This window comes from Corythoichthys intestinalis, chromosome 11 (assembly GCF_030265065.1).
Source record: "Corythoichthys intestinalis isolate RoL2023-P3 chromosome 11, ASM3026506v1, whole genome shotgun sequence".
Lineage (NCBI taxonomy): Eukaryota > Metazoa > Chordata > Actinopteri > Syngnathiformes > Syngnathidae > Corythoichthys > Corythoichthys intestinalis.
The window spans coordinates 18,152,030-18,165,807 of record NC_080405.1 but is presented as its reverse complement, the minus strand read 5'-3'; the positions used below and the strand labels follow the sequence as shown (position 1 = coordinate 18,165,807).

General features: G+C 39.4%; 1 protein-coding gene across 1 annotated transcript in view; it reads left to right on the top strand.

The window, feature by feature from the left end:
• The first annotated feature begins 2,659 nt into the window (after positions 1-2,659).
• The window catches only part of rab11fip5b (RAB11 family interacting protein 5b (class I)), a 36,054-nt gene continuing 24,935 nt past the window's right edge, over positions 2,660-13,778 (top strand). The window contains exons 1-3 of the mRNA XM_057851123.1: positions 2,660-2,751; positions 2,842-3,333; positions 9,636-10,147. Of these exons, the coding sequence (XP_057707106.1) occupies positions 2,879-3,333; positions 9,636-10,147 (967 nt within the window). The 5' untranslated portion in view covers positions 2,660-2,751; positions 2,842-2,878. The remainder of the gene's footprint in view (positions 2,752-2,841; positions 3,334-9,635; positions 10,148-13,778) is intronic.

Sequence of the window (13,778 nt, the reverse complement as noted above, 5' to 3'; positions counted from 1 at the left end):
TGCCACTGCCACAGCAAAATCACTGCTGCCTTCCTCTCCCAGCCAAAATGGATTGGACATCTAGCACCGTCAATAGCACCGAAAGAGACAGTCCTCATAGTTTAAATGAATTTGACATCTATCTTTGTGATTGGTAGGTAATGAGTTATTATTATTCTTTTACAAACTAACTTTAGAGCATTGGTTCTTAACCTTGCTAAAGGTACTGAACCCCACGAGTCTCACAGGTGCATTCACCGAACCAAAGGGTGTAGGTTTGGGCTCAACATTGGTAGGGACGATGTAACAGCATAACATGCATGTACACTTTTTGCTGGGGACAGGACAACCAAACAGATTGGGTAAACGGGAGTCAGGGCTACATTTCTCATGAATATGAACTTAATTCATTGATAGGCTAACTGATCATTGCAAAATAAATCTGTATTTAGTTATAACAGTGCTTCTCAATTATTTTCTGTAACGCCCCTAATAGGAAGACACTATGCGCTCATGTGCTGGTCCTCATGGGAAACGCAGTCTTCAAAAAAGTACCGCTTTTGTCCACCAGCGTCGCTAAAATCAACCATAATTGAAAAGTGACCAAGTGTTGCTTTAAGACCACATAAACAAAACAAAAATGAAAATCTGTTAGAAGGGGGTAAACCTCGGTTCACTACATTTCTCACAGTTTAATCAACGTTAACATCAGAAAAGTCGTACAAAAGTGGAGGACACTTCCCTCTAAGCAGCTTCGTACTCTAGTTTTGCAGGTTAGCAAATTCACACAGTTTAATGTTATGCAAACTCTGATGCAGGTTGTAGCAAAATTTCAGTAGTAAAATTAGTGGTGTGTTCCCCACCTCCATAACATTGACGTCTTTTTACATTACTTACAGTGGCTGCTGCCTGAAAAAAAAAACTTCTAGTATACCTTCTCTTCGAAGGGGACTGATGAAGCGGCATGTTGGCGACATGTTGTATTTTGTCGGGTCAGTGCGTGTGTGTGTGTGGGGGGGCGTCATCAGCCAATCAAACGTGAGTTTGAGGAGGAAAAAATTGACTAGCATATTCAGCAAGTGAAAAAGAGGTAAATATAAGTCTGAACATAATGAAAATAAATCACTTAATAATGGTAGGGTCAATTGTATCCTCACAACATAACTGAACTCATTATAAAATGCAACTAAGGTTGCTTAAAAGTTGGCGGGGACAATTTGAGCATCCTGAAAAGTTGGTAGTGTTATGCCCCTACCGTCCCTATGCAAACCTACGCCCTTGACCGAACACTTCGGAATTTTTATTATAAAGCCATTTTTTTACTAATTCAAAACCTAGCAAGCCAGCATCTACGTAAATTAATCCCTGTTAAAATTTATTTCAGAGTTCTGATTACTACAAATATATTTTTTCTTTTGATGTTGATTTTCATGTTGGTAAATGAAGTGAAACTCAGTCTGTTCTTTTTGTTTCATGTCTACATTCTCATTTTTTTGTCACATTCTTGCATCACGTGGTATTTTAATGACGTAAAATGACGCAAATGTTTTTTTCGCAGTTCACACTGTCTGTAGGTCTGTTATACTTTCTCATACCGAGTGCGAGTCAACCTTCCACCGAGCAAACCGAATTCTCCTCCCTTTAGATAGAGTGCTAGCAGTTGAAAGAAACGGAATAAAGCCTGTAAATTGAGGGGAAAGTAGTCCAAAACCTGCTCTACAACGCCACTTTGCCTTGATTTAGTCAGCGTACAAAATAGGGCCCTGCGATTCTTGACCTTCACCAAACCCTTGTGGCTTACACACAGAACACCTGGGGTTCTATCGAACCCAAGTTAAGAGCCACTGCTTTAGTGTCATTTGGGGCCATTCCTGTTTTTAATCATTTGAATTTCATGAATGTTGTGTCCAATACCATATTATCAATTGTATAATTGTATAATGATATTTGTTATTAAAAAATATACACTAGTATCTAATAATGTAAATAATAATACAATAATACATTTATAATTGATACCTGGGGTCCACATACGTGGACATCACATTTTGGTTAATGTAAGGTAGGCCATATCAACATTTGATTTATAAGTGAGTGGTGTGATGCTCACGTAAGTGGATGCCAGGTCTTTATAAGGTTGTTGTTGTTATTATTATTTTTGTAATTACAAAAAAATAGTTATTTTCCCATATGGAAGGTAGAACCGAGCTTGTCATAAGATAGTGACACTTTATTTTGTTTGCAATTCATGAGTATATTATATTGTTGTATAAGCTTTGCGTTTACAAACATTTAAGAAGTGTACTCACTTTTGAGAGATGCTGTCCACATATGCAAGATCGTATGTATGCATGTCTGTAGCTATGTACCGTAGTGACAAACTGTCATTTTTATACCGTATTTATGCAAATAATATTGTACATGTTTGTCATGGCATCCACTAGAGGGCGGTGTAGCTATACTTCTGCTACAACAAGGCGTCAGTTAGAAAATAAAAATAAAATACAGGTTATATGTCCCGCATATAGTATAATTAGCAACCTTTAGATTTAGTTCTAATCTGGCACGTCCATAGCGTCACCGTCGACATCGTTTTTTACTAGCATGGTGCATGTTATAACGTCATCACGCCACGCGTTGATGAGAAGCTGCTCAGTGGTCGCACGTGGTTTTCATAGATATGCTCCCTCCACCTCCTCCTCCTCTTTCAATGATGAACATGTGACCATGATGGTTCCGCCCAGAACAACTTCAGCATGTGTTGACATTCCGGTACAGTACAGTACATAGCCGCATTATTTCCGAGGGGCGTAAAAATTCTGCAGCTTTAACACATCTGCGCCATTGGTTTCTTCAACGTAGTCTTTTTGCCGGACCTGCCGGCTCTGCTCCGGGATGGATGCGTGCAGGCCGACCGGTCCGAACCGCCTCGCAGCCTGACGAGCGACACCCGAAAGCAGCGCTCAAGATGATGTCGCTCGTAGACCTGGACGACGACCAGAGGTGGGTGCCCACGCACGTCAATGTCACGGTGCTTCGCGCCAGGGGACTGCGGACCAAGAGCAAACATGGCAGCCGCTACCTGTACGCGGTGGTCCAGGTGGGCAAGGACAAGTACACCACGGGCCTGGTGGACAAGGCCGACGTTCCTGTGTGGTCTGAGGAGTGTTGCTTTGAGCTCCTCCCCGGCATCCTGGAAGATGAGGAGCGCGGCCGTGGAGCCTACCCGCCCGGCTGCGCCGACCTTGTCATCACCATCATGCACCGGGTCCTTATCGGACTCGACGTGTTTCTGGGCCAGATGCTCATCCCACTGGACCGCATGTTTCGGGAAGGCGCCTGCCCGAGAGACGAGTAAGTATACAAATGCGGGGTCACGTGGTCGATTCAAGTTTAAAGGCCCCACGATGAAGCCTGAAGATTTAACACCTCAACACCGTGCTGCCAAGGGCGTAGGTTTGCATAGGGACGGTAGGGACATAACACTACCAACTTTTCAGGATGCTCAAATTGACCCCACCAATTTTTAAGCCACTTTATACAATGAGTTCAGTTATATGGGTAATTTTGATCGTATTCCCAAATATTGTAAGGATAGAATATAGACCCTTTATTAAGTGAATTATTTTCATTATGTACTTACATTTATCCCTTTTCACTTGCTGAATGTGCCGGCCCATTTTTTTCCCCTTGAATGGCTGATGACTTGACCCCCCAGCCCCTCCTTCTGCCACATAGACACACGCACACTCACGTGCGCTCGCCGACAGAAACACGTGCCGCCTCCTCCACCCCCTTCAAAGAGGAGGGATATTTGACGTTTTTTTTGTTTTTTTTAATCAGCCAGCGCAAGCCACTGTAAGTAATGTAAAAAGATGTCAATGTAGTGGAGGTGGGGGAAATACCACTAATTTTGCTACTAAAAGTATGACCTGCATCACAGTTAGCATAGCATTAATTTGTGTGAACTTGTTAACCTGCAGAACTAGGTCAGGACATCCTCGACAAGGAACAACGAAGGAAAGCTAGCCGACCCTCATTTGTTTGCATTATGTGCATTCCAATAATGCAACGCGATGGCTTCAGAGGGCAAGTCCCAAGAATGGGTCCACTTCAGAGGGACACTGACATGAACATTAACTGACTGGGTCCACTTCAGAGGGACCCTGACATTAACATTAACTGACATGAAAAAAAGTGAAATTAAATCATACTTTAGAATTTCATTACAGTACTTAGATTGCCTCAGATGTAGATCGTTCCTTGGATATCTCAGATTTTTTAAAATGATTTTTGTTCTAAAATCACTTTTATATTCCAATACTTAAGTTAGAGAGGTCCCCCAGAAGTGGACTCATAATTGGATAGCTCTCCTTTTTTAATAAAGAGTTTTTTTTAAATAAAGGTTTGAATCGAACGTTGTACCATGTGAACCAAATTTACAAAAAAAATAGTATAAGTCAATACATATTCATTTTGCTTTGATCATTTCGCCTATCAATTAATTAGGTTCATATTTGTGAGAAATGTGGCTTTGACCACCGTTCAATAATCTGTTTGGTCTTATTAATGTCCAGTCCCCAGCAAAAAGTGTACATGCAGTTTATGCTGGTCTATCGTTCCTACCAATGTTGAGACCAAACCTACGCCCTTGCCTTCTGCCCTGTTTTTATTGCGCAAATTATGAAAATATCATTGAATATCGCCAGCATTAAAAGCTTGAGTTCCACTTACATTCTGTTGCACTTCTCAGCTTCAACACTAGAAAGAGGTTGGCACTTCAACAGTGCTTCAGTGCTTAGCTTAGTAGTCAAAACCTGTATACATGTTGCAATAAATCAGTACTTCTCAAATAGTGGAGCGCAGAGCTACTGTATGCGCAGGGGTGGCGCATGTGACCTCGAGGAACATAATTTTTTGCCGAACTAGAATAAAGTGTAATTGCACATCCACTCTGGGTGGCAGTGGCCCGCTCATTTTCAGAGTGTACGCAGTATTTTTTAACCAAACAAGAGCAAACAGAGAGATATGAAGAGCTAAGATGAGGAAATATGACGAAGAGTATGTAGAGTTCGGCATTGACTTTTAATACAGTGGGAGACGAGGAAAGCCCAGTCTGTGTCTAAAAATGTTTGAAAAATGTTTGATAGCAGGAAGCCAAATCAATTGAGACATCACTTAAAAACATTAGACCCCAATCACATCGATAAGCCGCTTAGCTTTTTTTTTTTTTCCCAGCAAAGACGTGCAGAGCACTGTTAGCATCATATAAGATGGCATAGCAAGTTGCTCAGTGCAAAGAAGCAAAAATTAAAACTGTCCCTCTGTCCAATGACACTCTTGTTTTTGTTCTATTATCTCATGAGTTAATGTCGCTATTCAATTTTAATTTATGATTATTTATTGGTTTTATTTAATTTTATTTTTCAGTATTGTCAAAAAACCTTAAGTGTATTTTTACAGTTCGGATGTGAATTTTTTTTTTTTTTTTTTAATTCAGTCAAAGTGATGCACTAAGTCTTTTCCGTTCCAAACAAAACAATGTTAATAAAGTTATACTTTATTTTACGTTGATCTATATTATTATTTTTTTTAAATTAAAAGGACACAGCTAGGCAGAGGTGTACTTATGATAATAATAATAATAATAATAATAAATTTATAGACAAATGATAATTACAGAGGTTGGCAGAGAGTTGGGGGGCGCAAAATGTTTACGTCTTCCTTGGCACAGCAAAATAATTGGAAAGCACAGCAATAAATGCAGGAAACTTGAATTACAGTATTTATTTTTTTTAATTTCATGCAATATTCTTATACCTCCGGATTTGCAATGAAATCTAATAAAAAAAATTCAATGAAAACAAAAATAGTGAGTACTCACCGGTTTTAACCAATGTGCACATGCATGTGGAAGCTGGCACAAGCGCACTGGGCATTGTGTAGGATGTCTTGCTGCGTAGAAGGAATTGCAAAACACTGGAATTAAGATGTATTCTTATGGGGAAATCCCTCTTGATATACAATCATTTCGACATACAAACCAGATCCTGGAACAAATTCAATTCATATGTTGAGATACCACTGTATTAAATACGGTGACTGAAATTGTAGAAACACCCCTAAAATGATTGTGAGAATAGACAGGCTTTCAGTGGCTGTTTTGCTCATGTTGATGGCAGTGGTGTTGGAGTGAAGAGTGAAGTCTAACACATGCGGATCAAATTCCTCATAACTTCTTCAACTGGCTTGAAAACAGTTAAGTCCAGGACGGCAATATAACAATGACACACCATTTTCCCATCTCAGTCCCTGAAGCCTGGACCATTAATTTCAAAGGTCTTTTAATTTGTCATTGGCTTAATATGTGACTTCAAACCGAAAGTAAGCAGTAATAGAGACACTTTTAAATTTTTTATTAAATTGGAATTTCAGAAGTATATTTGTTTTGGCCGGGATGACGTAACAGCACTGGTGTGATGTAAAATATTTGCACCATCGCAGCACATCTGGCTTCAATTGTGGCTCCTCCGCCCGTCCTTCGCGAGTGTCCACAAGCTTTGGAACATACACTCGGAATTCCTGGGCTGAGGAAAAACATGGACTCCAAGAAGACAGGAAGAGCTGTGGCATGGGTCTATGTTTCCCATATTCTGATAAAAGTTGCAGAAGTGCAGTCTAGCATCAGATTTTGGGTAGTGCTTTGGCGCTTGTAAAGATTTGTTTGTCAAAGTCAGCGGTCACATTTGGAGCACAAGCCCTTCGGCAACATCGACTGATTATGTAATATACGAGAGTCATTTCCAAAAGGAAATCAATCATTTTGTTGTTGTTCATTTTGTTCTAGTGGCAGATGCGATATGGCAGGGAAAGTTTATTTATGATATATTACATATTATTTACGTCACATAAATACAGGTTTCAGAGCAAAATACACTGCTAAAAAAATAAAGGGGACACTAACGTAACATATTGCACATCTGAATGAATGAAATATTTTTATTAGCTACTTTGTTCTTTCCAAGTTGAGTTTGTTGACAACAAAGTCACACAAAAAATATCAATGAAAACCAAATGTATCAACATATGGAGGCCTGGATTTCGAGTTACACTAGATATTAAAGTGGAAAAACACACTCCAGGCTGATCCAACTTTGATGTAATGCCCTTTAAACAAGTCGAAATGAGGCTCAGTAGTGTGTGTGGCCTCCGCGGGCCTGTTATGACCTCCCTACAACGCCTGTGCGTAGTCCTGATGAGGCGGCAGATATTCTCATGTAGGATCTTCTCCCATATCTGGACCAGGTCATCACTGAGCTCCTGGACAGTCTGAGGAGCAACCTGGAGGCCTGTAGGAGATTCCAGGAGACAGGTATTTACTCCAGGAGAGTTGGACATGGCCATAGAAGGTCCTTAGATCCTCAGCAGGATTGGTATCCGCTCCTTTTTTCAAGGAGGATGAGCACTGCCAGAGTCCTACAAATGACCTCCGGCAGGCCACTGGTGTGAGTGTTTGTGATTAAACAATTAGAAACCGGCTCCATGAGGATGGTCTGAGGGCCTGACGTCCTGTAGTGAGCTCCGTGCTCACATCCCAGCACCGTAGAGTTGATTGGCATTTGCCGTAGACCACCAGAATTTGCAACTACGCCACTAGCTCTGTGCTCTTTACTGATGAATGCAGGTTCAACCTGAGCACGTGACGGACGTGAAAGCGTCGGGAGATGATGTGGAGAAAGTTATGCTTCCTGCAACATCATTCAGCATGATCGGTGTGGTGGGTCAGTGATGGTCAGTGGAGACTTATCCCTGAAAGGACACACAGACCTTTACAGGTTAGATAATGGCACCCTGACTGCTAGTAAGTATCGGGATGAAATCCATGGACCCATTGTCATCAGCTATGCTTGTGCTGGGTTCCTCCTAGTCGACGACAATGCCCAACCTAATGTGGCTTGAGTATGCAAGCAGTTCCTGAAGGAAGAAGGAATTGACTAACCTAAACCCAATGGAGCACCTCTGGGACATTATGTTTAGGTCCATCTGGCGCCGCTAGGTTTATCCTCAGACTGTCCAGGAGTTCAGTGATGCCCTGGTCCAGATCTGGGAAGAGATCCCCCAGGACACCCTCCATCGCCTCATTAGGAGCATGCCCAGTTGTTGTAGGGAGGTCATTCAGGCATGCAGAGACCACACACACACACTACAGAGCCTAATTTTAACTTGTTTCAAGGACATTACATCAAAGTTGGATCAGCCTGTAGTAGACCTGATCAATATATCGTTTGAATATCGCCATCGCGATATGTGCATACGCAATAGTCCAATCGCAGTTTGAGCACTTTATAAAAGCAGCAAGTGTGCTGAGACATAGCTTCCTGTATTCCTTTTATATACAGCAATCTTCATCATTCACAGATAAACCCTCTTAGCCTGGTTTAAATGGTATTATAAAATTTGAATTTTTTTGCACTATAAGTTCTTAAATGAATGACTAATAAATAAATATGAAGTAAATTGAAGCCCCTTAAATCTTTAATGCAACACAATTTACAGCAACTAAGAACATTTTGATAATGAAGAATATGATAAATTGTTTAAAGAACATAAAATGAAAAAAATTAGAAAAACAAGAGGGAAACTTAAGAAAAACATCTCATAAAATACTGAATTCAATACACTTATACAATAACATGGTATGTCAACCAGTCTTCCCAAACAGAGGTATTCAAGTCATTTGGTGAAAATTCTTCTAGTTTTATTATTGCAATATATATTGCAAACCCCCAAAAAGTCGCAATCTAAGTTTTTTCCAACATCGTTCAGCCCTAGCCTGTAGTGTTTTTCCACTTTCATTTTGAGTATAACTCCAAATCCAGACCTCTATGAGTTGATACATTTTATTTTCATTGATATTTTTTGTGTGTTTTTGTTGTCAGCACATTCAACTATGGAAAGACTAAAGTATTTAATAAAAATATTTAATTCCTGAAGATCTACAATTTTGTACTTTAGTGTTCTCTTTTTATTTTTGAGCAGTGTATAAGACAACAATGTATTGTAATAAGTACTGTTTTGTGCAACCCACCACAAGCTCTGTTGTTTTAAATAACCTTTTTAAAAAATAACTATTAAGGGAGGGAGTTCTCAAAATATCATACTTTGTTCATGTCGTTTTTATTGGGGAGGACACTAACTAAAATTGCTACTTCTCCGTTATTCATGCCTGGTGGGGATCGTAATTGATTTTGAACTTGATAAAGGTTGGTATTTTCTGTGGATCATCAACAAGTCTTAAAGGAAAATATACCAAAAGTACAATTCATTATATTAGACTGTTGGCAAACGCCACTTGTTCAAATAATTTAGCGATTGGATAAAACTACAGTCCTAACAACTTCCTTGTTCTAACTTGCTAATTTTGTCAATACATTTTGGCACATTTTTTAGATAGCCTACTTTTGTGTTCTCCATCCACAAACGTCCATAAAGAGAAACCTTGAACCTTATTAAAAGGCATGCTTGGATGAGTTTGGTGTAGAAGCACAAGCTAATCAAACACCTCTAACCTCGCAAATGAACACGTCTTGTCCCAGAAGAGTGTTACTTTTATCATACTATAAAATGTGTCACTGTGTCCTCTGTGATAATTTCAGGTGGTTCAAGCTGCACTCTAAGGCGGGACGAAAGGCAAAGGAGCGTGGCGAATTGCAGCTGACAGTACAGTTCACCCGAAACAACATGACGGCCAGCATGTTTGACCTCACCGCCAAGGACGAGCGACGCTCCGCTTTCGGTAAACTCAAGGATCGCGTCACAGGGAGGAAGCGCCCCGATGCGGAGTCTTCCTCGGCTATAGTGCCAGGCCGCTACGCCGCCCTATCGGTGACCCCGGGGCAATCCTTAGAAGACGAAATTGGGGGTGCAGAGATAACAGAGGAAAAGAGGAGTAAAATGAAAGATTTCTTCAAAGGAAAGCTGAGAAAGTCGGCTGACACTAGGTCATGCTCGTCGCTTGCTTCTGAGAGCAGCACCTCCTCCGTGGCGAGCGATAACCTCGGCCCTCCGCCAGCTCTTGGCCTGCTCTCAGATCTCCCCAGTTCGCCCATCTATTCCGCCGTCCCACGAGTTGACCCCCGCTATGGAGACAGGGATCTAACTAAAACAGGTATGTTGTGCCATTGTATATACAGTACTTTATCCTATTATATAATAGTTAAAATTAGGATTCACCAAAGCTCCTTCCAGACATACAATGAAGTCTGGTTAAATCTTGGGATTTAAACGAGTATATCTTATGTCTGAGGGATGGCACGGACATTAACCGGGTCGCGTCCATGTATAATGTCCGTGGCGTGTGACGCGGCATGTGTGAAAGCAGCCGTTTAATTCCCGGGTTACAGTACAAAGGCTGACAGTGATGACGTAAATATCTTGGTGAACCGATCGCCATTTCCTCTTTCTTCTCAGTAAGATGAAAAGCTGTAAACAAACACCGCAATTATCAACATGGAAAACAGGAAAGATAGCAAAATTAAACTGGAAACATAACGAAATTAAATTGCTACTGGATCTTCGAGCCGAGGAAAAACAGTCCATTGTCCATTGCCGATGCCTACCAAAAATGTCCACACAGAGAGCGCCGAGTCGCCAACACGAGACTGATTGATTGATTGATTGATTGATTGATTGATTGATTGATTGATTTATTGAACATGTTTATTTGAATATTCAATAGATAAGTACCAATAATCAGTGCCAAATATCAAATAAAAGAAAAAAATATGAGTATTCGAAAAGGAGTGAGAAGAAGTAAAACTTATTTAGCCCACCCCTTGTCCTTAAGTTCTGACATATCAGTTCCAGTTCATAAATTTAAACATATACATTCTTATTTAACACAAATAAAATCCCACCATATGACCCTACATGTTACCTATACACAAGTGTCGCAAAAGCCCAGTCCATAAATCCAGCCCAGAAAACATAAATAAGTGAATAAATAACCCGAATATCCCATATCGTAATACGTGTCACAATTATCATAACACCGTAGTTGTTATCCATATCTCCCTCATCCTTATGTTTTTTGAAAATCATACCTTTATACAGTTTCTTATATTGTGCCATATTTGTACATTATTTTAAATCCACACTAAATTTCTTCAGTAGTCTCACCCCACATACTGATAAGCAAAAACTTTTCTTTGTTGTCCGATATCTCGATTCTTTGAAGTCCCAATATCCCCGTAAATTGTAACTTTTTTCATAGTTTGTAAACAACTGCTGATATTCTGAGGTATTCTTTTTTCTAGCTTTGAACATTATTTGTGATGTTCGATATTGTACAATATCAGGAAAATTGAGCAATTTTGACTTTAAAAATAGTGTGTTTGTATGATCCTGATAACCAGCTTTGTGAATGATCTGTAATCCCTTTTCTGCAGTACATTTACTGAATATAACAAAGTTTTGTAATTATGGCCCCAAACCTCGGCAATGTATTGCAAGTAAAGAGAGACTATTAAACTGTATAGAGTGTGGAGAGATTTGAAATCTAATACCCTCTTTGCTTTATTTATTGTTGCAATGTTTCGTGAGATTCTACCCTGTATATATTTGATATGTTGTTTCCAGTTAAGGTTTTCATTAATAATTACTCCTAAAAACCTGATTTTATGAACTCAATTTTTATCCAATCTACTGTTATCTTCAACTGTACATTCTATTTACATTTCCGAAATAAGATTATTTTTGTCTTCTCTAAATTTAATGATAATTTATTATTACGGGGTAATTCCCGGTACATCTCTCCATGTCTGAAAGCGACAACACAGGTAAATCCCGCGTCATCTTACACGGAAATTTAGCGGGATGTAGGTTTGAAAGGGGCTTTAGTGTATTAATATTAAATCAATTGTCACTGTGGGGCAGAAACCTTTTATGTGCAAATATTGTTATTGTAATATTTTGTCACAAATCAATGCTATTGGTCTGTCCATACTTTGTCATGTTATATTTTTATGAATTGTTAACCAATTCAAAATGTTAAAAACTGAGAACACCTCACTCTGCAGGAGCTTTTCGGCATTATGTCCCTACAAGATTCATAATGTGGGTGCTCTGTGGACAATAATGAGTGAAAATAGGCAAGATTCATTTGAGTAAGCCTTTCTTATTAAAAAGAGAGACTTTAGTTTTAGAGCTGTTTCTTACAGAGATTCATTTCAATCTGTTACACTGCTTAGTAAACTAATTAATACTAATTTTATTATTGATCGTGTCATGTTTTGCAAATTATTCTAGTGTATTGACTCTAATGAATTGCCAATAGGGTGGCACAGTGGGAAAGTGGTTAGCACGTCCACCTCACAGTTCTGAGATCAAAGATTCAATCACTGGTGGGCTCCAGCCTTCCTGTGTGGAGTTTGCTTGTTCTGCATGTTGCATACCTGTGTGGGTTTTCTCGCAACCAATTCTTTGTGTACCCCGCCTACTGCCGTTGTTGGCTGGGATGGGCTCCTGCACCCCCTCGAACCCTGTGAGGACAAGCGGCTCAAAAAAAAAAAAAAGTGAGTGAATGAATTAATTAGCAATAATACCTTCTCCGTTAGGTGGACGCTACGGATGGAGGATATGTTTGTAATATATCAAACTGAACATGTGATTAATTTTGGGGTAGTTATGTTAAAGGTCACGGAGGTTAGGAAATGATACCTCAAGAATGAAGAAAGGGATTACCGTATTTTTTGGACTATAAGTTGCATTTTTTTTTCATATTTTGGCTGGGGGTGTGACTTATTCTCAGAAGCGATTTATACGTAAAATTATTAACACATTATGATTAGGGCTGTAAAAATTATCACGTTAACAAGCGGTAATTAATTTTTTAAATTAATAACGTTAAAATATTTGACGCAATTAACGCACATGCCCCGCTCAGACAGATTTAAATGACAGTACAGTGAAATGCACACTTGTTAATTGTGTTTTATGGAGTTTTGCCGCCCTCTGTTGGCGCTTGGGTGCGACTGATTTTATAGGCTTCAGCACCCATGAGCATTGTGTAAGTAATTATTGACATCAACAATGGCGGGCTACTAGTTTATTTTTTGATTGAAAATTTTACAAATTTTATTAAAACGAAAAAATTAAGAGGGGTTTTAATATAACATTTCTATAACTTGTACTAACATTTATCTTTTAAGAACTACAACTCTTTCTATCCATGGATCGCTTTAACAGAATGTTAATAATGTTAATGCCATCTTGTTGATTTATTGTTATAATAAACAAATACAGTCCTTATGTACCGTATGTTGAATGTATATATCCATCTTGTGTCTTATCTTTCCATTCCACCAATAATTTACAGAAAAATATGGCATATTTTATAGATGGTTTGAATTGCGATTAATGGCGTACCGCACGCAGGCTATTTTTAGACCGTGACATCGCATCGTAAAGCGGAAGTAAAGCCGAAGTGGGACATTATAGACCCGCCCTCGCATAGACCCAACGTAATTAGTGCTACTTTTCTCCAGTAATCTTTCAAAAACGAACATGCCGAGCACGCATTGCCTTTTTGGAACTTGTAGAAATGACTTTAGACATTACGACACATGAAGGATGTTTTCTTCATACGTTTCCGGAAACCAAAAACTCGTGAGGAAAAAATGTGAAGACCGAATCAACTTGCGCGGACTTTAACACCAGCTCGGTGAATCCATTCACATTTCATACACAGTAAACATTTTGTTGGGTTGGCATGGTCTTTCAGAAGACAAAGAGGTAAGCCA